The sequence below is a fragment of the Tachypleus tridentatus genome, chromosome 7, assembly GCF_004210375.1.
Source record: "Tachypleus tridentatus isolate NWPU-2018 chromosome 7, ASM421037v1, whole genome shotgun sequence".
In the NCBI taxonomy this organism is placed as follows: domain Eukaryota; kingdom Metazoa; phylum Arthropoda; class Merostomata; order Xiphosura; family Limulidae; genus Tachypleus; species Tachypleus tridentatus.
Genome location: NC_134831.1, coordinates 194,347,296 through 194,374,448, shown reverse-complemented (window position 1 = coordinate 194,374,448; position 27,153 = coordinate 194,347,296). Strand labels below are relative to the sequence as shown.

At 33.3% G+C, this 27,153-nt stretch overlaps 1 protein-coding gene across 3 annotated transcripts; it reads right to left on the bottom strand.

The window, feature by feature from the left end:
• Window positions 1-91: 91 nt before the first annotated feature.
• Window positions 92-27,153, bottom strand: Atg5 (autophagy protein 5). Of its 3 annotated transcripts, none has more exons than XM_076516622.1 (8): window positions 27,039-27,153; window positions 24,523-24,641; window positions 21,872-22,002; window positions 19,696-19,774; window positions 18,694-18,856; window positions 17,020-17,111; window positions 5,133-5,241; window positions 92-1,867 (listed from the first exon to the last, which is right to left on the bottom strand). In XM_076516622.1, the coding sequence occupies exons 2-8, from the start codon at window positions 24,631-24,633 to the stop codon at window positions 1,740-1,742; spliced, it is 813 nt and encodes a 270-aa protein (XP_076372737.1). In that variant the 5' UTR covers window positions 24,634-24,641; window positions 27,039-27,153; the 3' UTR covers window positions 92-1,739. The 3 variants fall into 3 exon arrangements, with proteins under 3 accessions (XP_076372737.1, XP_076372736.1, XP_076372738.1); XM_076516621.1 differs by having other exon boundaries at window positions 26,699-27,045; XM_076516623.1 differs by lacking the exon at window positions 27,039-27,153 and adding an exon at window positions 26,930-27,002.

Below are 27,153 nucleotides of genomic sequence, written 5' to 3'. Positions count from 1 at the left end.
TATAAATATACCTTACAGATCAAATAAAAACAAATTCCACACACAAAAGTAATGAATAAATGTATGGCCATTTAAGAAAAATTAAGCATAATTTTAAGACACAACAATTAGATTTTTTTATTTGCTAGGCAACAGCTCACAAAAGTCACCCAAAATAAATTTTACTTATACACTAATTTTCATATAATCTAAGCAATAACATTGACTTATAATTTAAGGATGAAAATTACCAAGTGCATGTTCCAAAGCCACCCAAACAAGCTTGAGAACAAACCAATTCCCTGAACTCTGGAAAAAAAGAAGTCTTCAGAAGACATTGTATCTCAAATGTTTTTACTGCATTGGTCGTTTTGTCACTCTGGTAGCACAGCTTAAACAATTTTTTTTCTACCTGAATATACATGTTTTGTAGTTAAGCACAAAGCTACACAATGGTCTGTGTGTTTTGCTTATTACAACTACTGGAACCCAGATTTTAGCAATAAGGCTACAGATTTACTGCTGAGCCAGAAAAGGGCATATGTTTACTATATTTAATGAAAATTCAATCCAAAACTACCCTATATCCAATTTTAATACTTCTGAGGATTTGTTCACTTTAATTATTCTAAATTTCCAAATATAAGGTATCCAACCAAAGAAACTAGTCAAAAGAAAAACTGGAAAATTTGTATAATTTTGGTACACAAATAGAGTAATATTTTTAATTTTATTGCTAATTAAAATTTAATTCTAGTTTTATAATTGATGTCTAGATCCCCCTCCCCAAATGAAATGCAAAAAAAAATGAAACTTGTATATCACTAAATTTCCACTAGTAATAGGAATTACATATATTGACCTGAGCTTTAGAAATGAAGTTGTCCTTTTATCTCAAAATCTTGTTGCATGTGGTTCTACTATGCATCACAGCTTGCAGAAGCAATCCCATGACATTTTATATCATTTGGCTCTTTCCCTACAAAAAAAGATAATTTCTGTTGTTTTTTTTAATATAAAGTATGATAATTCAATAAATTATTTTGGTAAAAATCAAGCACCTGCTGTAAAATATGGCTGTTTTTTAGCATATCTTAAACTACCTACTCATAAACACCACATTTTCTAATGAGATCAAATTTATTTGGCACCACTGCCAATATCAACTTTCTGCTAAATGTCTATGATTTCTATGCACTTTCATAAAGCGTAGTTTTGAATTTATGGTTAGCAGGAAAAAATATTAATGCTTTGAAGTCTGAACCAAAGACAAAATGAATGAATATTTAAAACATTGAAAATGGTGAAAGTAAAAATGGAATATTTTTTGCTTTACATAATTTACCAAAGAATTTAATTTCCAGCATTTTGTCTTAACGTTTTAAGTATGATTGCAACATCAGTAACAGGTTAATAAAGTAGGGTATTCCAGTAATTTCTCTGTATGGGACATAGAAGTTTATTTGAAACATGCTATATTTTCTCCATCCTTATTTCCATTCCACTTCACACCAGAGACAGATTTATATTGTTCTGTGTTATAACTTTTGAATATATAATGTTGAACCTATACAATCACTACATTAAGATATAATGTTATAAGGTTTAAATTATCACATACATATATGTATGTGCCAATTCAACATTAAGATTAGCAAACAAGCACTAGGCAGTATTCAGTACTCTTAACCTCAAAGAGGTAATAGAAAGATATTTTGGAATATTTATTTTGTTGAGATATTACTAAGTTTTCAACATTTTCATGTTTGGTGAATACAGATATGTAGAAAATTGTCAGGGTAACTCAAATGTTCACTCATCCACTGAAGAGGTGTGTCCATTGGAGGCTTTATACCATGGGTGATGACCTTCACATTGTTCAAAATATCTGTACAAAGAAATATAAAGTTTTGCTTAAAGAGTATAAGGCAACAAATAATATAATCAGAATTAAGCAAAACAACTTGAAAAAAAAAGGTTTTCTTGTAGCTCTACGTAAACAGATAACAGGTTAAACAGTACAAGACTAGTGATGATAAAGGTCTAGAAGAATAGAATATGCAATATTCACACCTTACAGCTACTTACACAATATTGAGAAACTTCTGAGCACACTTAATGAGTGTTGAGTTAGACATCAGTTTTAAGCATTCCCAACTGTTATTAGTGTAATGAATCAAAACAGTTTTAAACAGTTCACTAAAACATAAAAGCCTATAATTTTTGTTGTTCTTTACTTTGGAGGGCAGTCATCTTCCCACAACCGTCTGAAGGCAGTGAAAGTTGACGTAGATGCTGGATGTTATAGGCTATAGCACTCACATCTCGCTCTTGTGATATCTATTTCAATTGCTGTTCCTTTTTTTCTTTATGTGAGACAGGCAAACAGAGGTTAACACTGATAGATGGTGTATCCCCACCTTAGTGTGGGTCCTACTTCTTCAGTTAACTTCAAAACATAGGGTACATTTTATAATCCCACATTATAGTTTGTATCCTGGAATCTTTTCAATTAGTGCATAATTTGTTTTTGTTTCAGCTTGTTTTTTTAAATTATAACAAACTAATATAATTAGTCAGAGGTTTGGAAATGCTGTTTTTAATGCAGTCCCTCCTTGTAATTTTGTTTACTGTATCAAAATGTATTAATTTTCACTAAAATATATGTGTGTGTGTGTATATTTTTTGTTTTCTAATACACCAAAGCCCAAACAAAAATCAAAAAGTGCACAAATCAAAAGGAACCTCAGGGTACGAGCTGTAATGTGTGATATAAAATTTACCCTACGTTTGGGAGGTGTCTGTGGAAGTAGGACCCACACTACGGTGTGGATACACAATCTATCAGTCTTAACATCCATTTACCAGTCTCACATGAAGAAATATTAGGTTGAGGAATAATTCGTGAGCATTTTTAAATAATTTCATTCAAGCATTACATGCAAGACTATACAATACTTCAATGCATGAACACATTACACCCAAAACATTTATTATGATACTTTATTTCATGTAATACCTAGGTATATAGTATGCATTGTTGTAAACGAAATTGCAAGAAATTAAATGCGAAAAGCAGATGGTGTCGAAAACGCTCGATTTTGTCCACTTGACATTCCATTTAATGAGCTGAAAATGAAAGTAAAAATTAAAGACATATGAAAATCAAACACACCATCTATTAGAGCAAAAAATTATCTACCAAATGACATGAAATATTTTGCTAAAGCGTTTCATTTATGAATATATTTTTTTAACTTGAAAAAATGCTCACGAATTATTCCTCAACCCAATACATAAAATTAAATAATAATAATAAATTAAAAATTAGGAGAGCAAGATGTGAGTGCTATAGACAACAATATCCCACATACATTTACACACAAAATACAGTTTCACTAGGTAACTTGTTTTGTTTTTTACCTAGACGGGTTGAAATCATAGACTTGCAGTTGCTGATATTAACTTTGCTGCATGGTTTTAATTGATAAGCTTCTTATTCTACCAGAAGTCCAAACTACTTGCCAGTTATTCTAAACTGTCAATTCTCAGAACCTTACCTTTGTCATGTCATTAAGAGGACACTGAATTTATTTTTTGTTGAAAATAGCCATCACAAGAGAGGTCCTTGGTGAATGCCAAACTGATATCACTTTTTGTCTTGTTTGTTCTTTTGTTTCTATTGGTACACATTTTATATTTCTGATGAATCTCAAATTCTGAGCCTTCAGTAAAACATGCACTGATAATTAAACCAGCCAATGTTAATTCTCAAGACATAATCTAAGTTATGTCATTAATAAAATAGTGTTGTGATGTGTTCCATCATTGGGCAGGTTATTTTAAATTATTTGATGAAAAATTGAAAATTTCAGACCACAAATCAATAACAAATTAATTAATTTTTTCTATGTTTGTTACAGACTATGTTCACTTTGATACAAGTTGTAGCTCAATTTCACAAATGTTTCAACAGAAATTCCTTGCTAATGGTATCTTCAGTTTGCCTAACTTACTCAGCTCTGATCAATAAACATATAACTCAAATAACTGAAATGTAGAATAGATGTGATAACTCCCGCTGTCTAATACCAAATACTTCTTGTTAACATCACTAACTGTTAATTTGTATTTATAAAAAATATACCCTAATCTGTAGATGTTATAGAAATTTTTCAATTATTACATCACCACAGTTCACAGCTACACCTAGCAAATAACTACATTATAATGTTGAAAGTACAGCTTGAAACAGTATATTGTTGAAAAACAAGCACTACACAAATTTCCAATGAAGCACTTTCTATATGTTTGTTACTAACCATATCTCATTTTCATAATTAATTTTATCAAGATCTTACAGCTGCAAATGATCATCACCAAGCAATTCCTTTGACTGAATGTTATCTGTCTTTATTTTATCCACTTTCATAATACTGACAAAATAACAAGTTAAAACAAATTATTGATTAAGGTTGGTCATCAATAATTATTAAATAAAAAAAAAAAAAATAGAAGTTTAGTCACCCTATGTTTTTATGTCATTTCAAGGTTATGATCTAGGTTTAAAAAATGCAGTTATGTAAATAAATCATGTTACTTTTTTCATAGCTTTTACTGTAGTTTTATTATTGTTTTGTGGTTATGTTTACAACAACGATGGAATAATTATCATTACCTCCTGATGAAATCAGGTAAGTAATACGTCTAAACTGATAATGCTAGCCTAACTAGGAATATGCAATATTATACAAGAAGTTGAAATGTATTGATTCATCAGTGCTTTCTTTTGTGTACTAAACTATCAGCTCAGAATAAATAAATGCAAGGTTATTATTCACAATAAATGTTTTATCCAATACTGTTATCCCTTAAATGGCAGCCATCATCAACTGATGCTACCACCTACAACATTCCTGCTGTTTAAGTCATTTGCTTCATGTCCTATCACTAATTTCTTAATCCATGAAAAGCTAAGGTAATCTTAAAGTAACTTGGATGGAACTCTTCAATAAGAACAGTAGCTACTATCCTTTAACAGACAGCAATAGAACTTGTTTCCATGTGCAATTTTTAGGTAGTTGGTCAGTACTCTACTAAAACTCAAGAAATTCCCAAAAATAAATATAATTTTACACAAAAAACTCTCTTACCTTCTTTACTAAACTTGGGTAGAGACACATGGAGAAGGTCAAGTAATGTACTGTTTTCACCTTTCTCAGAAAGGGGTCGTACCAATCGCTGGATGTACGGTATGTCAGGCTAAGTTTGATAATAATTTATGGTTAAGAAATATTATAAGCTTTTCATTTAAGTGAATTTTAAACAGTGGTCAGGTTTCTTACTACAGAAAACATACATACAAATAAAAGTTGGTTCACTGTAATGGTTTCTTTTTCATTTCCTTACAAGGATTCTGACAAATGACCAACTGGCACATACTGAGCCCCTTTTTGTGCTAAAAGCTTGTTTTGGATTAAGTTGTTCGTATGTCTGTATGGAAAATTGTGCTTACAGTGCCAAGACAACAGAATAGATATATCAAACTCAACTTTTTAATGATTCTATCAGAGAGAAGTATGGGAGTATGTTAGAGATACTGTGTATTGGACACCTATAGCAAACCTCATGCATCTACAAACCAGGATAACTGACACCATCACCACTATAACTGTATACATGCTGCAGTAAATGTGGACTGAATTTAGATATCAGGTAGATGTGCTAAGAGCCACTAATGGTGCATATGCTTAAATCTACCGACATGTCAATGAAAATCATATGAGTTGGGCTACAAGATGTTTAAAACTGCATGGTTGTATTTTCTTAATTAATTGATTATTAGATTTTAAAATAGGAAAGATAATTTTGGACCACCTGCTTTATACTTACAAAGCAGTTGTGTTAGTGAATCACTCTGTCTACTGCAGCTATGATGGAACAGGAAGAAACATTTGTTAGGGACTGTCAGTTGTACGGTTCAGAAAATGTATTTGCTCACACTTACTTACATAACTATTCTTATTCAGTGCTGCCCTTTATTTCTAAAACCTTTTTGCATGCCACAAGCCTTTCATTCCCACAAAACACATGGTTTAACTGATTCTCATGTGCAAACTATCATACGACAAATCTCCACCAACAGCAGCACCACCCACATGACTCCCTCTATGCTATTATACCTAATTATCACATCAAGTTTACACAGAAATTAAATCACCAGTTTACAGTGGAGAGGAAAGATGGGAAATGTTAAGGGAAGTAAGTATCTGTTAGAAATACATTTTCAGTATAAGAAAATTACAATTTCAAACAAGGTATCAAATTTCCACTAACATACGTAGCTGGAATCCTACATTGAATAGGTGGAGTGACCACTGTGAGAGAGAAAGTAGAAGCATCCTTCCAAAGTGTCCAAACAATGTTCTAATGAGTAAACCTTCTATGAAGAAAATTATACTTGGGAAAATCATACCACTTCTTTACCAGGTATACCCTTCATCCAGATATGGAAAAAGTATGGTAAATCTGGGTGGAAAATGATGCAAACCACAACAATTTCAATCTCCCTTATGAAAGGAATGTGGTAAATTAAGGGATGTGCCAAGATGTAAAGTGGCTATAGCATGACAGATTGTATATAGCAAGTCAACTGCATCTAAAACTCAACCACCTGGAACTGACATCCACACAAGGTTCATACCATTGGTAAGTCAAATATAATCAAAACCTCAACTGGTGGGAACTGATATTCATGTGAAGAAAGAAAAGAGAATCATATTATCTTCATTTCAAGTTCAGCTAACCAAAGGGAGAAATCTCACCACAAGTTTGTGAACAGGGCACACATGACCAGAATGATATAACAAAGCAGGAGACAGACTTCCAGGTGACTAAAATCAAGAAAGATGTTCCTGTAACGTGCTACATGTTACTCAAATCAAATAGACTGGAACCACTCCAAATGCCATAACATTACTTGCATAAATACAGTGAGAGGCAGCACAAGAAGAAAAAAGCAAAACCACCACCAATAAGTGCACCCACTATGTAGGGTAGAGCACTCTAAGCAAATTTACTGAGACCAGGGACACTGAACATATCTGTGAAAATTGATGTTAATACATCCCTAAATCCAAAACTCAACCACAAGAAACCAACATCCAACCACTTCTATATTGGAGAAACAAACAGAAAAATGGAAACCAGATTCAAAGAACACAGAAAACACCACACATTTTTTAACACTGCAAATCAAATAAACACAACATAACCATAGAAAACACCCAGATTCTAAGTAAGAATACAAATATAAAGGAACACTTTGATAGCTATACCAGTTAATAACCTAACATCTAACTGTAACATCCCCTACAATCCTGTATCCATTTGCATTCTCATCCCAAAGCCGTGCCTGCAGTGGTCAATTGCAAACTCTTCGTTAACCTAAAGTTGGCTTAAGAAGGTCAAAACGTTGTTCTGTACTTTATTTTAATTAAAGTTTTAATACCCATATCATCCATCTTAAGAATACATATTTAAATCAGTATGGCCTCACAGTGTGGACGTTGTTTGTAAAATTGTAAGAGAGTGAAGTATACTTAGACAGGCAAAACTTGCCCCAGAGGGTTGAAACCTGGGACAGAATCTTGAAAATAACATTCACACACACACATTATACCATAACATATATAATAAAAGAACAAGAGCAGATATAATAAAAGAAAGGAAACTTGCCCAGCAACAGTCACAATGAAGTATGAAGAATGCCAACAGTTGGAAGTCAATCTGATGAGGAAGAAACAGCAACATGATGCAAATAATAAGAGATCTAAGTATGAGGAGCATTACACGTACCTACTTGATGAATTTCTTTCACAGGATGACAGAGATGAGATGCCAGGGAAAAAGTATTACTGATGGTAATACACTTGAAACTATTTGTCTGACCAATCTTGACTGTAAGCACTGACAGCCAGTGCAGGTGGATGAGGTACCAGAGATTAAAATATAGATTACTTGGTATTTGGGACTGTGCCAAATGCATCCAGGCACAGAGTATCTCCCCCCCCCCCACCAAATGCATTACCATCAGTAAAATTGAAGATTTAGAGAGCATTCTGTCAGATAAATTTAGTCCAAGCAGAAAACCAATCTGTGACAAGGTTGAAAGCACCTGATCTATGACATGCAAGGAAATGACTACTGATATGTGTAAGCACAGAAAAATAAATGAAGAAAATGATCTAATGACATACAGTGTGATGCTCCTGAACACTGATATGGTAAAACTGCTTGGTAAGAAACCATTGCCTTGAAGCTATTTGTTGCTCAACCAACCATTCTTAGCCACAAAGTGATGGATTCAGGAAGATATGAAATCTTGAGGTTAGTTGATTTAGTGTTTTATGGCACAAAACAGCTAGGCTAACTGTGCCAAACATCCGGTTAAAAGTAAAAGTAAATTAAGGTAAAACAAAACAAAGTTTAAAAAAAAAAGAGCATAAAACCAATGTTTACATCTAGTCTACAACGTCAAGAGAAAAATTACAGTAATTCAAGTTGTAAAGGACATTCTGTAGCGTAACTGTAATAATCATAACTCGCCAGGAAGACTAACAGGTAAATACAAAAACCTGCATCAGTCACCTGAAGTTGGCCTTTCCAGTTCTGGTTTCGAGTTACTCAATATTACAGTAAGTTTCTAATTTCAAATTGAACTGGATGAACTGTGATTTTTAAAAGGGAGCCACATTAAAAGGTGTAAAGTATATATTACAAAACTTAAATGCCATTAAAAATATTAATGGCCTTTAAAAAACTAAAAACACTACCAAGGTGGACAGTGTCACCATCACCAATAACACTATCTAACGTTATGGACAAACCTTAGGACAGAACATGCTGAAATGGTGCCATCATTGTGAATCATAACGACAAGAAAGTAAAATGTGGCTTATTGTGATGAGTGTTACACAAACTACACACTGGTGCATCAGTTCCAGATAAAAGAAAACGATGACTTAAAAAACTGTGACCAATGCGTAGTCTAGTTAGAACAACTTCCTCTTTCCGATCCTTATGAAAGCAAGACGGCCAAAGTCCAATATAGGGTTTTATTTGGAAAAGCTTGTTTTTGCATTGCTCATTCTAAGTTGACTGTCAGCTGCCATGGAGCCGAGCCTTGAATACAGGACCATAGTCCATGTATGGAATAAGCACAGCAGTGACAGCACCAGATCAAATAGACTTAGCTGTGGTGTCGGCAAGCTTGTTCCTGCAAATACCAACGTTGCCTGGTATCCAGAAAAGCTGGATAGAAGTAAATACCCAGTCGGTTTTAAATATCAGCAAGAACAGGTTGTGAACCAACGTGAAGTGATTCCAGGGCCAGTAGAGAACTAAGCGAGTCAGTATAAATCATGCAGTTCGAGTACTGCTTAGCTTTTATGTGATCCAGGGCAAGAGAAATGGCATACAGTTCAGCAGTGAACACAGAAGCTGTAGAGGGGATTCTGCATGCAACCATCAAACCACAGCAAACCATGGCAGAGCCCACACGGTCACCTGATTTCGAACCATCTGTATAAATAGGAATGGAAGGATGGTTCAAAAGATGTTCAGCAAATAGCAGACAGTATTTCGAATCAGGAGTATCTACTTTTCTCAGATGACTTAAAGACTGTAAGAAGCCATGGTGGTATAGGCTGACCAGTGGATACAGCAATGTTATCCAACAACAGACCCAATTCATCCAACTGCGCCTGAATATGAAGGCCAAAAGGATCAATGGCAGATCGTCTGTTCTGAAAAGTATGGCCCATTGAGGAAAGAAAACACAACCCCAGGTGGGATGCTTTGGTAAGGAACAAAGTTTCAAAGCATATAGTAAAAACAGTTGCAAATGGCAGAGGTGCAAAGAAGGTTCATGAGACTATGTATAAGCTCTGAACTGGGGAAGTGCAGAAAGCCCCAGTACAAAGCTGAAGTCCTTGATGATGAATAGGGTCCAGCATCTTTAAGGCCGATGGTCTAGCAGAGCCATATACCAGTGATCCATAGTCAACTTTTGATCGAATAGGAGCATGATATATCTTTAGCATAGAACGTCGATCCGCTCCCCAAGTGGTAGTAGAAAGGACACAGAGGATGTTCAGGGCTCTTGTACATTTAACCATTAGCTGCTTGATGTGTGGTATAAAGGTTAGCTTACAGTCAAAGATAAGCCCCAAGAACTTTTGTCTCAGAAACCACAGGCAGCACAACTTCACTGATACGGAGTTCAGGATCAGGGTGAATACCCTGTTGGTGGCAAAAGTGAAAGCAAATGATTTTAGAGAGAGAGAAGGTAAAGCCATCTGCTGTGGTCCACTTCAGTAAACAATTGAGGGAATTCTGTAGCTGCCACTCATGTTCGACGACTGACAGGAGATGTGAAAGTCGTCAACATAGAGCCCGTTTGCAACAGTGAGAGGGAGTTGTTCAGTGATGGCATTAATTTTTATACTGAAAAGTGTGACACTCAAAACACAGCCCTGAGGGACTCCAAGTTCTTGCAGAAAAGAAGGGGAAACTGTCGAACCCACAGAACTTGGAATGGCCCGAGTTTTGATAGTTAGGAAGGTGGAAGAAGAGGCAGAAGTGCTCGATGCTTGGAAAAAGCTTTCACTTACAGTATCTGTGATGCTCTGGGTATCAGTTACTTCCTAGCCATCAGAGAGCAAGATCAAGAGGGGGACAGAGTGATATTGCCCACTGATCTTTTTGAATCTTGTCCCAAATGACTTTGGAACTGGTGGTAGAGGATATGCTGGTTGTGAACTTAATCCAACATTCCTTCTGGCTTTGACGTCTAACCCATCGAGCATGTGCATGGGCCTGCTGGAAAGTAATGCAGTTCAAGAGTGTGGAATATCTACAGAAAGTATCCCAGGCTTGTTTCTTAGCCTTCCGTGCCATGTGGCAGGTAGGATTCCACCATGGACAAGGTTATAGTGGAAAATGTGTCAATGTTTCAGGAATACATTGAGCAGCTGCTTGTATAATACAGTCAGTTACTGCTGCCACACAGTTGTCTATTGATGGCTTACAGACAATGGCAGGATCAAGTACTGCAAGAGCAGTGAAAGAGGGCCAGTTTGCCTGATCCAGTTTCCATCGGGGCATGCGGGTGGGGTGGCATCGACCATGGCCAGTCTCTCTCAAAAGTATAGGAAAATTATCACTGCCTCGTGGTTTATTGTCAACCCTCCATGAAAAATGGGAGAATAACAAAAGGGAGCAAACTGAGAGATCAATAGCAGGAAAGAACTGACTAGATGCATGGAAATAAGTAGAAGAACTGCTATTGAAAAGAGAAAGGTTGTGATTAGAAAGCATACACTCTACAGAGCAACCCCTCCTATCAATATCAGAACTTCTCCAGAGGGGATACATCCATTAAAGTCCCCCAGAATGAAAAAGGGAGACGGCAACTGTTCAATGACAGCATCAAGGTCTGATTGATCAAATGTCTCTCCAGGTGACAGATAGAGAGAACAAACAGTGGTGGTATGATCCAAGGAAACATGGATGGCTACAGCCTCCAAGGGTGTGTCATTGGCAAAGACAGGGTGGGCACATGCTGATCAACCAACAGTGCCACCCCTCCATGCACTCATCCATCATACAGCCTGTCATTTCTGTATAAAGAAAACTGCCGAAAGGTGACTGTATTGGCAGGTTTCAGAAATGTGTCCTGTAAGGAGAGACAAACAGGATGGTAGGAAGCAATTTGTGTTTTGAAGTCATCCAGAGTAGAAAGTAAACCTCAACAGTGCCATTGTATCAGGGTGGCCATTTTTATTTATGTGTAGGAGAATTGGGCAGAGAACCCTTCTGTTTACAACCACGTCTTGTTTCCTTACTTTCCTTATTTGAGGGAGGTCTATTGACCTCTATGTATCCTGCCCTTGGTCGATTGGGTAGGTCTTTGCTGTTGGGACTCCAGAGACTGAGGATGTGAACGAATGATTGTTTTGCATCTTGGGGTGAGAGAGGAAAATGAATCCGAGGAAATGCCTATACCTAGAACCAAAGGATGTGGGTCTTGGGGTTTAGTGGAATGTATACAAGGGACAGAGATAGGTATTGAAGTTGACTCATCAACTTCTTTAACCCTGGAGGTCAAGAGACTTTTCATTTATTTGGAGAATGATTCTTTAGGAGGCACGGAGAGATCTGTATGCACTCCCACAGTAGCTCTGGAACGAAGTGCAGCAGCATACGTTCGAGAGCAATTTTCGAGCCTCAAGATAGGTAATGTTATGAATCAATTTGAAGCATTGCACCTCTTTTTCTTCCAACCATTTAGGGTAAGAACAAAAGTAGGACAGGTGAGAGCCATTGTAAATGATGCAATGAGGGTCCGTTTCACACTCATAAACATTGTAGTCCTTGCCACTGCAAACGAGCACAAGTCAAGGAACCACGACATGATGTCTTCGGGTGACCGAACCACTGATACTGAAAACATCAGAGAGGGTTTGGAATGTTTAGCCATACCTTTCAATGAAGATAACCTGCCTTGATGGTGGCAGCTGGATGTGGTGACATAAATGTCAGAATGAGGACATTGGTCAGCACCATAATTCCATTTTTGCAAGTGGAAATTCTGCAGAAATTCCTTGGGTGGAGAAACCAGCGAGAATCTCTGACTCAGGGACATTCTTCAAGTCCCTCTCAACAATAATTCCTCATGATGAATTCAAAGTAGCACAGTGTGTAAACTCAGTAAGTATATCCCAAATTGCCTTTGAATGCAAAAGAAGTTCACTGTGTTGAGATGTGGATGTTTCCACCAATATGTCACCAGATTCAAGCTTCTTTACTGACTTTGGTGAGCCAACAAGTCCCTCTAGTCCCTTTTGAATGAAAAAGGGAGACATTTGCCCTAAAGGTTTATCTGAAAGTAGGTGCAATATAAGAAAATGATGTACAACAGTTGGTACGGATGATGAGGATTGCTGCTCAGAATCTTCAAGACGTGGTCGTTTACCTACAGACTGTTTTTTCACTATTTCATTAAGATTTTTAATTGGAGTATCCATAATAAAGAAAAGGAAATTTCGGTGCCCAGTGACCCAATCCACCATGGAGCCCTAAGAGGGGATGCACTACAATGTCAAACAAGGACATTGTAGCAATGCTAGGGTTTCGTGAGCACTATAACCAAACACCAGCATGAGATATAGTGTCCACAACACCTATGGACCAGCCGACTGACCAAAGGGGGCCACCTTAATGTTGCCCGTCTACAGGAATTCAAGGTTAAAGTAGTGTGTAAGATAAGTATGTGGCAAACAAACCTGGAACAATACCGCATCTCTCCCCAGAAGATCCCAACAACAGAAGAACTGTGTATGCAAAACAAGAGCCAAGGTCCACATACATGCCAATGTGGACGTAATTAGATTGAATATATTCCCTCAAAAACTCTCAGGATCTCAGGAGACGATGTAGATGACGGACAAGAACCATAAATAAGACAAAGGGAAGAAACTCTGGCATAGGAAAAACAAACAGGATAATCAGGGTTCACTCTCCCAAATGAGTAAAACAGATTTTACATGCAGAAAACTGAGAATCAAGGAATGGAAAATCAGCCTGATGGTAGGCTAAAGGAAACTGATACAAAGCCCACAGAAGGCAAGGTATTCTAGAAATCTCAAGCAACTGAGATACAAAAGGTGCAGCACGAACCCCAAAACAAGAGAAAAAGGAAACACCAGATATTGAGAGAAGAATTATCATGTAAAAGTGTAAGGAGAGTATTATATGAAATTGAGGAGAGGGATAAAGCAGAACATACCTGTGAAATTATTTTTTAAAATGCTGTGAGGTCTAGTTGATCCTGCAGTTTGAACTTGAGAAGACATGGCAAATTCAGGTGGAGGAAAATGGTCATCCTGCACAGGTTTGGTTTATTCATGAGAAAAATGGGCAACATCAAGAGAAGAAGGCTGGTTCTAATAATGATATGAAGATTTAAAAACTTAAAGAAAACACAAACTAAACGTCTGAACACTAGAACTGCTGAATGGGAAGTAATAGTTAGGTAGAATAGGTATGTGGTACTCCTATTGGCAGTTGTTTGTCGCATAATGATTTTCCCATGAGAATCAGTTACTCCATGTGAATCAAGGGGTACATAAGAATAAAAAGCCTCTGGCATGCAAAAACATTTTTGCAAATAAGAGGGCAGCACTGAACAAGAATAGCTATTTATTGAGCAAATGTGTACTTTATTAGAAATAAGCGTTTTCAGGTTCAATGTCCTCGAGATTTTTTTGCTTTGTTGTAAACATACTACAAAGTGAAGAACTCACTGCAAAATTGTCTCAACTGTAAGAAGCAGCATTAGATTGGTTGAAATCTGTGTCCCTGGTAGGATCAATTACTTGTCAGAAGGTAGTTGCAATAGAATGTTTTTTTGGCAGATTAAAGTGGAACAGAAAGTATTGACTAGGATAGAAATAAAGCAATATTTTAATTGCAGATGTAAAAAAAGGATGCTATTTATGAGAAAGATTGATATAAATAAATGCAAAAGTGATAAAAGAAATGAGAAGACTGCTAGTAAGGCCTTGTTTGAAATATTGGTGCCACATCATCTTTACTTTCATTATTGACTTCTTGTACAGGCTGAATTACCTATACAGCACTAAATGTGTTTCTTAATGACTTCTTGTATAGGCTGACTTACCTCTACAGCACTGAACAATCTGTTTGTTACTGACTTCTTGTATAGACTGACTTACCTCAACAGTGCTGAACAATGTGTTTCTATCTATTTTGATTCTTCTTGTCTTTTGGCAAGCACTTATCATTACAAATGAGACAGTTCATGCAGAGCTCAAAAGCTAAGCATTCAGGTTGTCCTTTGTGAAGTGTTGGACCTCTGTGAGATCCCTAATATACAGAACTTTAAAATTTTAATTATCTTGGGATATGTCTTTGACATACAACTTTAGACACATTACTGTGAAATTTTATAGTAAGTCTGGGACATTTTTCTTCCAGTTCTATAAGAATGATGTGTTTGTGCTCAATGTTGAATCTAACAGTTTCTTTGCATCACTTCACCACTAGTATTAAGTGAACCAGCCTTTTGACCTTTAACGAAGCAGCTCAATAGTGTGTCTTATTGAAACAGTAACAAGTATAGTTTATGTTAATTATATTCTGTATTAAGAGTGATACATCAGATGCTACATCAATTAATTTTATACTATAAACTTTTATATCTTATCTTTGTAGTTGTTTTTTTAAGTCTTCTTGGTTGAACTTTCAAGAGGATACTTCAATAAACTAAACATTTACTTTCTTTTTGGGTAGCTTCTGTTTTTCTCGTATCTCTCGCTCTTTCTAGTGTAAAATATTTATTTGAGTATAGATAACATTGTTTACACCAGAAACATGAACATAATATACTGAAGGGTTCATTATAAAAAAAATCTTATTAGAATGCACATTTGTTTTATTTCTACTGAAAACAATTATATGTGTATATTATAATGAAGCAAATTTTCAATTCAATAAAACTAGTGATGTATGAGAATCACCTGATGAAATAAAGAGAGAAATAAATAAGAAAGTATTTGCAGTAACAGTGTTACAGGTAAATTAAACAAAACATTTAACTTAATAAAAAGACTCAAATATTAAAGGGAAAAAATTACAACCTTATAAATGTAACGTTTCTACTATGTTTCTAGTGCATTGATGTCTGATGAAAGTTTAACACTCCTACTTTAATGCAATGAAATCAAATGAAATGGCAATTTCATTTAAATACAAATTTATTAGCCTAATATTAATAACCTTTCAAGTTGCTCTGGGGCCTATTAGGCCCCACTTTTCGTAGGAGTGTTAAACGTGTCATCAAGATGTACATATGGAAATATTAAGGAGAGAATAAATCACACACAACCACTTACACAAATAATCGAAATTTTTATTAGCAGTAAAAATAATATGTTGTTATTTTCACTGGCCAGTTTTCAATTGTGATATAACTTTAGCTGGCTGCTACAATTGAGATTTCTCTCAAGAGGTCAAGGGCAAAAAGAAGAATTGTGACTCAGTGCAGAAATTAAAACAAAACGTAAATGTGGTCAACCTGAATCCAATGCTTTATACATCACTGGCTATTATAAACAACATTTACAGGGGAGAGAAACTCCTAACTCATACTAATTTGTACACACATCTATGTCACTCACTAAGATGGGCCTGAACCCTCTCCAGGTGGATCAGACACAGGGCCAAAGTGATACAAGTTTCAAGTTGTTAGTGTATGCAATATACACTTGACTAAAAGAATTAATACATGTTTACAGCTTTATATGTTTGGTTAACAGGAATGTCATACTTCTTGAAGAATACCTGCATAAACATTTACCTGAACATATCTGATTAAATATGCATTCTAATCTAGTTATAAAAGGGTGAAATTCATGACTACAGTCATTACAAATTAACTGATAGACTACTTGTGTCATCTTTTCATATATCTAGACTGAATAAAGTTATCACAAACATAAAAACAAAATATAAGAGTGTAGAGCTTAATAATTATGTTTGCAACTTGGTTCCAGGTTATCCAATTATTAAAAAAATTATTTATCAAAATAATATATAATCTGTTGCATAAGAAATGTAGTATTATAAATAACATTTATTTAACATGTGATAAAATATGTAAAAATAGTGATTTTAGGAATAAAAATATTTTATTTGTTAATTAGGCACAAAGCTACACAAAAGGCTATCTCTGCTCAGTTGACCACAAGTATCAAAACCCAGTTTTGGCATTGTAGTCTGTAAAACAACTACTGAGGGATAAAAATATTGCCTACTTGGTAAAAACCCTAAACAAAATAAAATTACAGTGCCATATCACTTCTGTTGCAGTCCATTACATATAAAGACATATATATACCTCCAACATTACAAATCTGTAAAAACAGTAGTTTTAAGGCTTAAATAAATAGGGCCTACCTGATAAAGTCTGTGAGGAATATACTTGAATAGTTCATCATAAGTGTGCTCCATTAACTTTCTGTTTATTGCCCAGAACTGATCAAACTTGTCTATATAATTATTAGAAATAAGGTATTCTGTAATTTCTGAGAACTTCTTAACTCTAGAATATTATATACAGGGTTAATACAGACTTTACACAAGAATATTCCAGAATCAACATTCAAGTTTCTAGGACTTTTGAATTCTGTAATATTTGACTAATACACGTTATCATGGGTTTCACAAGGCATGAAATTCACAATAGACAACTTGAAATATTAATAAACTCATTTCCAGTATTCAAACATTTTTTTGCTTGTTCTTCTTATGATTTATTTCTTTCAACCAAGCTAATTACAATTATTTAATTGATAAATGAAACTGAAATTTGTAACCCCTATGGCTTAAAAAACATCCAAGTTTACAAAATTTTGCTATTGAAATTTTTATATTGAACCTCCATGACATCTGGAGTTTCAAAGACTTGTATAAACTCTGTTTACAGTATATACTTACAATAAATTCAGTTCTTTATCCTTAAAGAAAAGGGCAAATATTAAAACTAAGATCATAATTTCATTATGCATATTTAACATTTTAATTTACTTTTTACATTTTTTTGATTCATCTCACCCCAGTTGGATGGTTGGTTGATTTAGTGTTTTATGGCACAAAGCAGCTGGGCTATCTCTGTCAAACATCCAGTAAAAAGTTAAAGGTAAATTTAGTAAAATTCATAAAAGGAAATTAAGGTAAAACAAAACAAAGTTGAAAAAACAAACATAAATAGCATAAAACCAATGTTAACATCTAGTTCACCCCAGAATTAAAAACTGAAGAACATATAAGGTGTTATATCAAAAACAACATGAAAAATAACTTAATACTCTCAAATTTCATTTTACACATTCCTAAACTTGGAACCATTGATCACAGCTCATATACAGAAAGATCAGACGTAGAAGAACAAGAATAATTAATACATTTATTAAACTTTTAAACCATCTGTTAGACTTAAAGCTTTATTTTTAACACAAAAATCTTTATTCTAATAATTTCAAAATTAAAAAGAAACAGATCCAAGTTTAATGAATAAATAAGAGTAAACAATGAGCTTCCTTATTCAAAGAAGAAAAAATGTATCAAGAATGCTGGTATTTTAGTACACCATAGCCTAACAAGAAAGCAAATTAATAGGACTTCTGAGTTATTACTCTGAACCACTAAAAACACAGATGAGATTTTTCTAATAAAATATTTTATATTTAAAAACTAATAATTTCAGGTGCAATTTAATTGAGGAAAAAAGTTAACAATCTTGATGGTTACAAAGTGGTACGTGATCTGACATATGGAATTTCTAGCAATGACTGACCTTTCTGAACAGTTGACCTAAAAAGGTTGAAACGTTGTTCTCTGCTTTATTTTAGTAAGTGTTAATATAATACCAGCCATCCTCAGATATAATCCACTATTCTGGAACTTAATCATCATTTGGAGTTAATAAATAAACATTTGAATAATGATTTACCATATTTAAAACAACTAAAAGTACTATGGTTTGAATGATGAAATTTTTGAATAGGTTCAACATTTTAACAAACATAGGTCATGACCATTATAAACAATGGAATTACTAAACCAACTCACCATTTTGAAGGCCTAACCACAGCTGGTTATGATCTTTTTTCTGCATGGCACTTACAACAATTCCTCTATGTTTTAGGGAATCAGCTTCTTTAACAGTTGCCATAAAGTGAGATTCAATAGCAGCTCGACTGGAGCAATGTATGAGTTCTTCTTCTGGAAAGTTCTGTAGAAAGGAATCATTGGTAAAAAAAAATTGAGTTAATGTTACACTAATAAATGCTAGTTCAACTACATTATCCAATTTTACGTTTACATGCTCGTAAAAACAATAGACTAAACTTCAAAAATAACCATCAAAGACTAGTAATTGCAAGTCTTCATATCAACTGCTTCCAGCAGTGGCTTACACCAACTAAATAAGAGCTGTCTTGCAAGCATTTTACTGTTTGGCATCATTGCACTTATTAATTTTCTAAACCATTCACCAAAGTTCACTTAAATTTGTTCATTCAGTGAAAAAACCTGTAAACTACCACTAACAGCTATAAAAGTTATTAGCGAGTTACTTAAAATCCTACAACTGAACTTATTCACTTGTAGTTTCTTAACTAAGAGATATTTATGTAGCTTGTGTATCATTACTTATTAGTAACTCTCATTGTATCTAAAGGAAATTAATTTTTCAGAACTAAGACATTATTACACTTAACTGAACTCAAATATCTTTAATTTTCAGATGTTTCCAATCTACAGAAAACAAAGATAACTTGGATGTGTATATTTTCTAAAGTGAATAGTTTAAAAACTCGTATTCAATGATTAAGTTTGATCAAACTGCAACACATATCACATCAGATGTATTGCCTAAAGTTTCATATGCATCCTAAACAGGGTTTGTTTTTGGATACAGACTCCCCTAGGGGTGGCTACAGAAGAAACTGGATACAAATAGGATTTTGATGAGTAAATTTGAAAATCTGTGAACAAGTTAGTAATGTTAACTCTACTCACAGTCAAAACAACTGGTTAATTATAATAATTTTGACTTATATTTAACCTTACCTTAAAATGAACTGTAAGGTTCCAGGGCAACTGTGATCCTAACCCATACAAGTCAAACAATAATCCAACTGGATAATGCCTGTAAAAAACTAAACACTGAAAATAAACTGTTTGAACAACAAATGTTCTTATAAAATAATACACCAACAATTGAATAATATAAATAAACAAAAATCTAAATTTTCTGAAGAAATACTAAATTATTTAATAATGTTTCTTTTTTTTATCACATGGAAATAAATTATTTCTTATTATCAGATGTTCTGATTGTGCATGTCCTATAATGACATTAAATATTCATGTCCGATTTGCTCTACAGTGTACAGTCTGCCTCCAATAGTTGAATCTGTGCATTTAAAACAGTATGCTCTCAAATATTCTGCATACATTTAAGGCAGCCACAGTCCTAGGGTTAAGAAATGCCCAAAATAGAAATACAAAAAACATAAAAATTACTCTTTTTAAAATTAGCAAATTTTATGATTTCAGAGAGAAGAAAAGTATGAATAAAGATTATAAATATTTTTTTAAAAATTTAAAAGTTCACTTTTATACTTAGAGAAAGAAAAAAGTCTTAATAGTTAATGATTTTACATAAGGTAACTTATAATCCGTGATGATGAGAAAACCCACTTGTAGAGAAAAATATGTAAAAACGACTGGTATGGGAAGATAAAACTCTATGTAGAGGAGCGAACAACGTTTCGACGTTCTTTGGTCATCATCAGGTCCACAAGGAAAGAAAGAGGTAACTGACCAACAGCTGACCACATGTTTGAAGTCGGCTGTGTAATTGAGTGCAGGAATGTAGAGGGCTTACTTAGATGTTTGATTATATATTAATATAGGTATAAAGGTGTTCCTTTCTATTGGTTTATTTTAGGCTTGAGTTGTTGTATAAGTAAGGCTTCTTTAATTTTGCATCTGTTTATGTTTGTTTCTTTATTTAGTATCTGGGTGACTTCTATATTGGAGAAACAAGTAGAAAAATGGAAACCAGATTCAGAGAACACAAAAAGTCACCTTCACACATTTTCAAACACTGCAAATCAAATAAACACAACATAACCACAGAAAACACCCAAATACTGAATAAAGAAACAAACATATACAAACACAAAATTAAAGAAATCTCACTTATACAACAACTCAAGCCCAAAATAAACCAATACAAAGGAACACCTTTATACCTATATTAATAACTATATCCAACATCTAAGCACGCCCTCTACATTCCTACATAGTAGACTCAATTACACAACAACCTTCAAACATGTGGCCAGCTATTGGTTAGTTACCTCTTTCTTTCCTTGTGAACCTGATGATGACCGAAGAAGGTCGAAACGTTGTTCGGTCCTCTACATAGAGTTTTCTCTACCCATACCAGCCGTTTTTACACATATAAGGCAACTTACGTTCATTATTTGTTACACCTTAATACAAATGTTTATCCAAGTTTTTCATAAGAAATAAGAAAAATTGTTTTATTTAAGACAATACAACTCTTGGAAAACAAATTAATTTCCTAAACCCATTTTAGTTCTCATAACTAATGAAACAAATATTCTAAAAACTTTAGATCATAAATTTAAAATATTCTCTAAAGCACTGAACCTGACAGTTTCTGAGCTAAAAATACAAAAAAAAATAAAACTGAAAAGAAAAAATGGCAACAAAGCCTCTTTAATAAAGCTTATTGTCTGAAATACATGTAAAAAAAGAAATGCAAAATCTATTAAATAATAATCTATACTGGAAAGCCTAATCCAGTATTTGTTGTATCCCAGTTGGTTTAATGAGCCCTGGCACTGGATATAGCAGATACAGTGCGGGTGTCATAACACATTCTCTTTTAATTTTCACTTAAGGGATCTTAAAATTGTTATGTTCAACTGACTAATCTCAATAAATCACTTTGAAAATGATACGTATAACATACAGGAGTGGTACAGGAATGCTCAATGGAGTGAAAACAAACTCCAGCCCAATCATGAAAATTTTTCACTATATTTGTAATAGAAAATGCTACAAATACAAGTATTTTAAACTTTTAAAACTGTCTTTTCTTACCTGAACCACAGTGATTATTAAATAATATTCAGGAACCTGTTACACATGCTTCATTCTTCCATTAACTCACCTTTGCAATATGTATAACTATTATTCTTAAACTGACCATTTTAAAGGTTGACCATCATAGTCCAGCCACATTTCTGCTCCCTGTTCAGGTTCACTAATGTGTCGTGAGAAGTGCCTCTGCACTTTATCAGTTACCAGAGGAAAATATGTCAACCTTGGGACCATTAACTGTAAAAATAATTTCTTTTTAATAGAGGGAACATTTATAAATCAACAAAAAAAATATTTTAGACAGTTTCCAAGCAAATAATTTAATGCTAAAATTGTGTCTTGGATACATAATAAAATTTTAAATTAAACTTTAAAGAGTACTCTACCATTTTCACACCTAATTACATTTATATATAAAGCATTTCTCTTATAATACTTTTGATACCTTGTTAATGTTCTAAAGTAGGGAATTTCAACATCAGCTATAAAATTAACAATTTTCAATAACAACAAATGTTGTCAAAACCATAACTTAATGACAAAAAATATTTACAGATACAGAGAATACGTCACAAATCACAGTACAGGTAGCTAAATAACAACTGAAACTTATCAATGGGAAACAACACAAACAAGGCCCATGTGGAATCATTCATTAATCATACTTGCAAACTTTCATGAAGCTTTGAGAGCATTATGGGACATTCCAGATGGAAATGTAATGGATGCCAATTCCTACAATCAGTATTTGTATTTAAAGGTATTGAAATTTCCAGTCACAAGAGCTTTCAAGATGCAAAGATGATGGGTTACAGCTTTAACTGTACTTACAAGTTAAGTGTATTTCTATCATGTTATATTTGTTGTACATTTACAACCCCACAATTTTAACTCGTATGACAGTTACAGCCTTGAACCAATAGCTTATGTAGCACATCACAGGTTCCACAACAAAATCTCAATACAGCCATCCTCCTTTTCCTTCACATGAAAAACAAGGATAATTATGTTCTCAAGAATGAAAATCTCGAAAAAAAATACAAACCTATGTTTTTAGATGAACATAATAATTCTAAAAAACATATTTATAAATGCATTGTTCACAGATCAGACCTTATAGCTACATAGAAAAATTCCAAAATTTTTTCAGCTTTCATCATATATTAGACAAAAATAAATGTTATTCTAAAATATTTTTCAGTTAAAGATTGTAAAGTATATTAGATATTATAATTTTCAGTTATAGTTTGAAATTTGATAAGAAGGCCATTTTGGTTTCCAGATCCAGCAGTGAAGCTGTGACAATATATCATCGTCTTTAAAAGCTGTATCATTACAGCTTGTTATATAAAGTGACTTCTTTGTTTAATTTAGATAAACAGTCCAAAGACACATAAAAGAGCTACGCTTATAAAAACTTGTAGCCTAATGATATCTAATAACTACAATCAGAACTGAACCAGGTAAATATCAGTAGGTTTACATTTTGAACTTAGAAATAATTCTCTCATAATAAGTGAATGGAATTTCTCTTCCTGGCTGTATTAGCATTAATCATCTCCATAGTCACAAGTCAAACTACACAAAAACAACAACAAAAGCAATACAATTATATGCTTTCAAAATATAAGGGCTGTTGTCATTACATTTGAGAGCTAATAAGAAAAAAGAAAATTATATTAAAGATTTTTTTGGTTACAATATCACAATGCAGAATGGGGACTGGGATAAAACTTGCATGAAAAAAAACTGGTTAAAAATGTGGTGTTTACTTTTACAGCTGTTTCAAAACATATTTCCTATGATAAGAGTATAGTGTAGCAATTAAATCATTAGGTAGTAAGGTTTAAGAGTTGAACTCTGTTATTAGAATGTATTGGTACAAACTTTAACATAAGCTATTATTATTCAACACCACCACCATGCAATCAAAAAATACCTTCTTATAACAATAAGAATATTTTTAATAGGTACTATTTGTAGTTTTGAAGTCTGCACCGTTTAATGTCTTGACAGACACATAATTTTGTTGCAATGGTGATGACTAACCAAACTTCTGGCACCATTTAAACAGTAAAGTCCTATTCTGCGTGTACCAATAAGCATTTCCTGTAAAATATATTAAAAGAAAAAAAACTTCATTATTCTAAAAACCTGGACATACAAATATATTAAACTACTTTCAGTCTTAGGCCCATATAACATTAGAGAAACAGCATGGAGCAAGTTGTACTTTTTTTTTTCATTCATTTCATCAAACAATCTGCCTTTGTCCAGTCCTGACTTTCTAATCATTCATCAAGACTCCTTCAATTCCTCTTGTGTCCAATTGTTGACCATCTAATCAAGCACTGTTTCTGTCATCAGTATTGTTGTCATTATATCATGTAGTACTTATTTTCTGCATTATAAAAACCTTAAGGACTTGCTTTTCAATCATTAACCAAATCTTCAGTTAGCTGTTACTTTGGCATGGGCATATGGTAGATAATACTTATGTAATACATTTGTGAACAAGGGTATTTTAGACTAACAAAGTATTTTATTCATTTTTTATAAAACCTGTATATTCTAACCACTACTTTTAAAACTTAAAAAAAAAACAAATTTGGTCAAAAAGCCATTAACAGATGAAACATCTCTTATAATTATTTTTTAACTTTTGTAGATAATTTAATGCCATGAAGCAGTTGCAAAATACTAACTGCTTTACATACTTTTTACACATTTATCACTAAGTTTACTTCTTGAACTTACATAGAATGGTTCAGGATGTTGGACAGTGTTAACTTCTTCTACTGATAACCTAAAGCACACGGGTAGACGTCCATCCCATACTTCCCTCATTATTTCTCTGTCTTCAGCCATTGTGACTGCTGCCAAACAAACACAACAGATTTAGTACTCTTAAAATATTTTAAATATTTTAAAAAGAACAAAGAGCAAAATACCCAAGTAATGTTTTGAAGATGTATCAATATGTTATGTTCATAAGTAAAACAAAGGAATTGTGATAAAATATTTAATGCATCTAGAAGTTTTACTTTCGCATTAAGTAACCTATTCTTTTCATTAAAAAATTCTGAATAAAAACCTACAAGAAATGTGTTTTGTTATAGCCTGAACAGAATGATATTTTCTGTTAAAGAAAAATATCAAAGTATAACAGCTAAAGCAAATAAACTGAAACTTGCCATGACAGTACTGAATACATGACTGATTAAAAACAACACCTATATCGAGCACTGTTTAGCTTCTTTATGCAAACACAATTTAGGACAACAGTTAGCAAAGTTGGGCCATTCATAAAACTACCAAAAAAAAAATACAATAATTTGTATGATAACCTATTCAATTGTACTACTGTAAAATAATACAATAAAAATGAAGCTACATGGGAATGTTTATAATTTTATCTTTAAGGTCAACTGATATTATCTAAATCAGCAAACTTTGCCTGACTTTGTACTTTGAATTTTGGCTGTTTCTTTCATTGATTTCAATAACCAAAATGTTGTCTCCAAGAATGCTTATTTTTGATCAATCACTTGCAAATAAATTAAGAAACTGATTTCTACCTGGCTTTGGACAAAACAATATTGGATAAACCCATTTTTAAATCTACATCTTTTACTCCAAGAGAATACTGTACTAACCAAATGAAGGGGGTTAACACACTAGAATTTGCTAATAAGATGTCTTTTCATGACTCAAAATACCATATCTTTCCAGTCTTACAAACTAAGTCTTCCCTCAAATCTAATTTTGGCTGGTTCACCAGTAATTCATTAAAAATCCCATACTTCTTATATCTTCTTGTCCTGAAATCAAACCTGGTACTGCTCATGTGTCAAGATAGTGCTCAATCAACTGTGTTAATCTAAAAAAGCACCATTTTTAATAACTGAAACATGCAGGTAAGGACTTTCTTAACAGTAAACCTAATGTCTAAATAAAACAAGATGCACATAACAAGTGCTATTATTCTTGATGATGAAAAACCCACTTGAAGTAAAAATGTATCTCGAAATGGCTGGTAGGGTATTAACACTTTTACTAATAAAGTAGAGAACAATGTTTCGACCTTCCTAGGTCATCTTAAGGTTAACATACAAGTGCTATTATTACTGTAAATCATGCAAGAATATCATTTAAGAAAAGTTAGTTAAAATGAGGGATTTAAAAACCTTAACATTTTTAACTGGAATATAAAAACTCAAGGTGACTCAAAGTGTTTAAGTTGTTAAAGGCTAAATGAAACTGTCAATAACGTAAACCTGTTTGAATGGTAAGGGTTTGAAGTAGGAATATAATTATTTGACACACAAGCTTTGAAATCCCATACCTACCATTATTATTAACTTTGACAAAACTAAACTACAGATTTATAAACCTGTGAAGTGATTACCCTTTTAAACATACATGTGCTTTTATTTTATCTCAAACTTCTTTAATACCCTGATATAATACATAAATGGTGTTATAATATTAATTGCCAAAACTGGTGAGAACAAAGAAATAGGTGACTTTTAATAGTAAAAAAAAAACAACCTTACACTGTATTGTAAGTACTAAACAGTGTAAAAATTATACAGGGTGTTCGAAAAGTCACTGTGCAGTTTTGTAATCATATACACATAAAAGTGCACAGTGACTTTCCAAACACCCCGTAGTTTGACACTACCCATTTATAAAAATGTTATTATTTAATGCACTGGGTGCTGTTTTATACTGTAATATTTTTTTATAATACCCTAGAAGAATGTTTCAATAAATCTTTTATTATTTATTACTAATATTATCCAATGAATGTTAAACCTGATAAGCAAGAATCTAACTTTGTTATTCGGTAACAATCAACAGCTTTTGTGTAAACATTCTGTATTAAGAGATGTTTTATACTATTTCTATTTTACATAACAAATCCACTGACCTTTCATTCTTTGACACGCTATTACTACTAGTGTAGGTTTGATTATCTATGTTTAATTAAAAGTTAAACTAAATTTAAAATTTTAAACTAAATTCCGGGCCAAAGTCAGAAATTTAATTTTGTTATAAATCAATACATGTAATTATAATTAAAGCAAATTTGTCACTGTCCTGAAAATGAAATATTACTGAGTTAATATTAGTAATTATAATATTTATAACAACATTAAACCTTTCTCGATGCAACGTCCTTAATTTAAACACATTAGCCTCAACATAAATTTATGCCTTTAACCATAACCATAAAGTTAAAATAATTTTATTGCACCGATATGGATTACCTATATCAATATTTCACCCAAACAATTAAATGTAGTTAGTGACATCTAGTAACTCGACGGAACTGCACTGGTGATTCTACAATAACAAGATAATAACGCTTAAATAATATTTAGT

Bases quoted from the DNA above. Each gene is read 5' to 3' on its own strand.
- Atg5 (XM_076516621.1), bottom strand. The intron at 19,775-21,871 runs GTCAGTTTAAGA...AGTTTTTTACAG, and splicing joins GATGGTCAACCTTTAAAATG to GCATTATCCAGTTGGATTAT. The intron at 17,112-18,693 runs GTGAGTTGGTTT...ATAATTATATAG, and splicing joins GTGGTTAGGCCTTCAAAATG to ACAAGTTTGATCAGTTCTGG.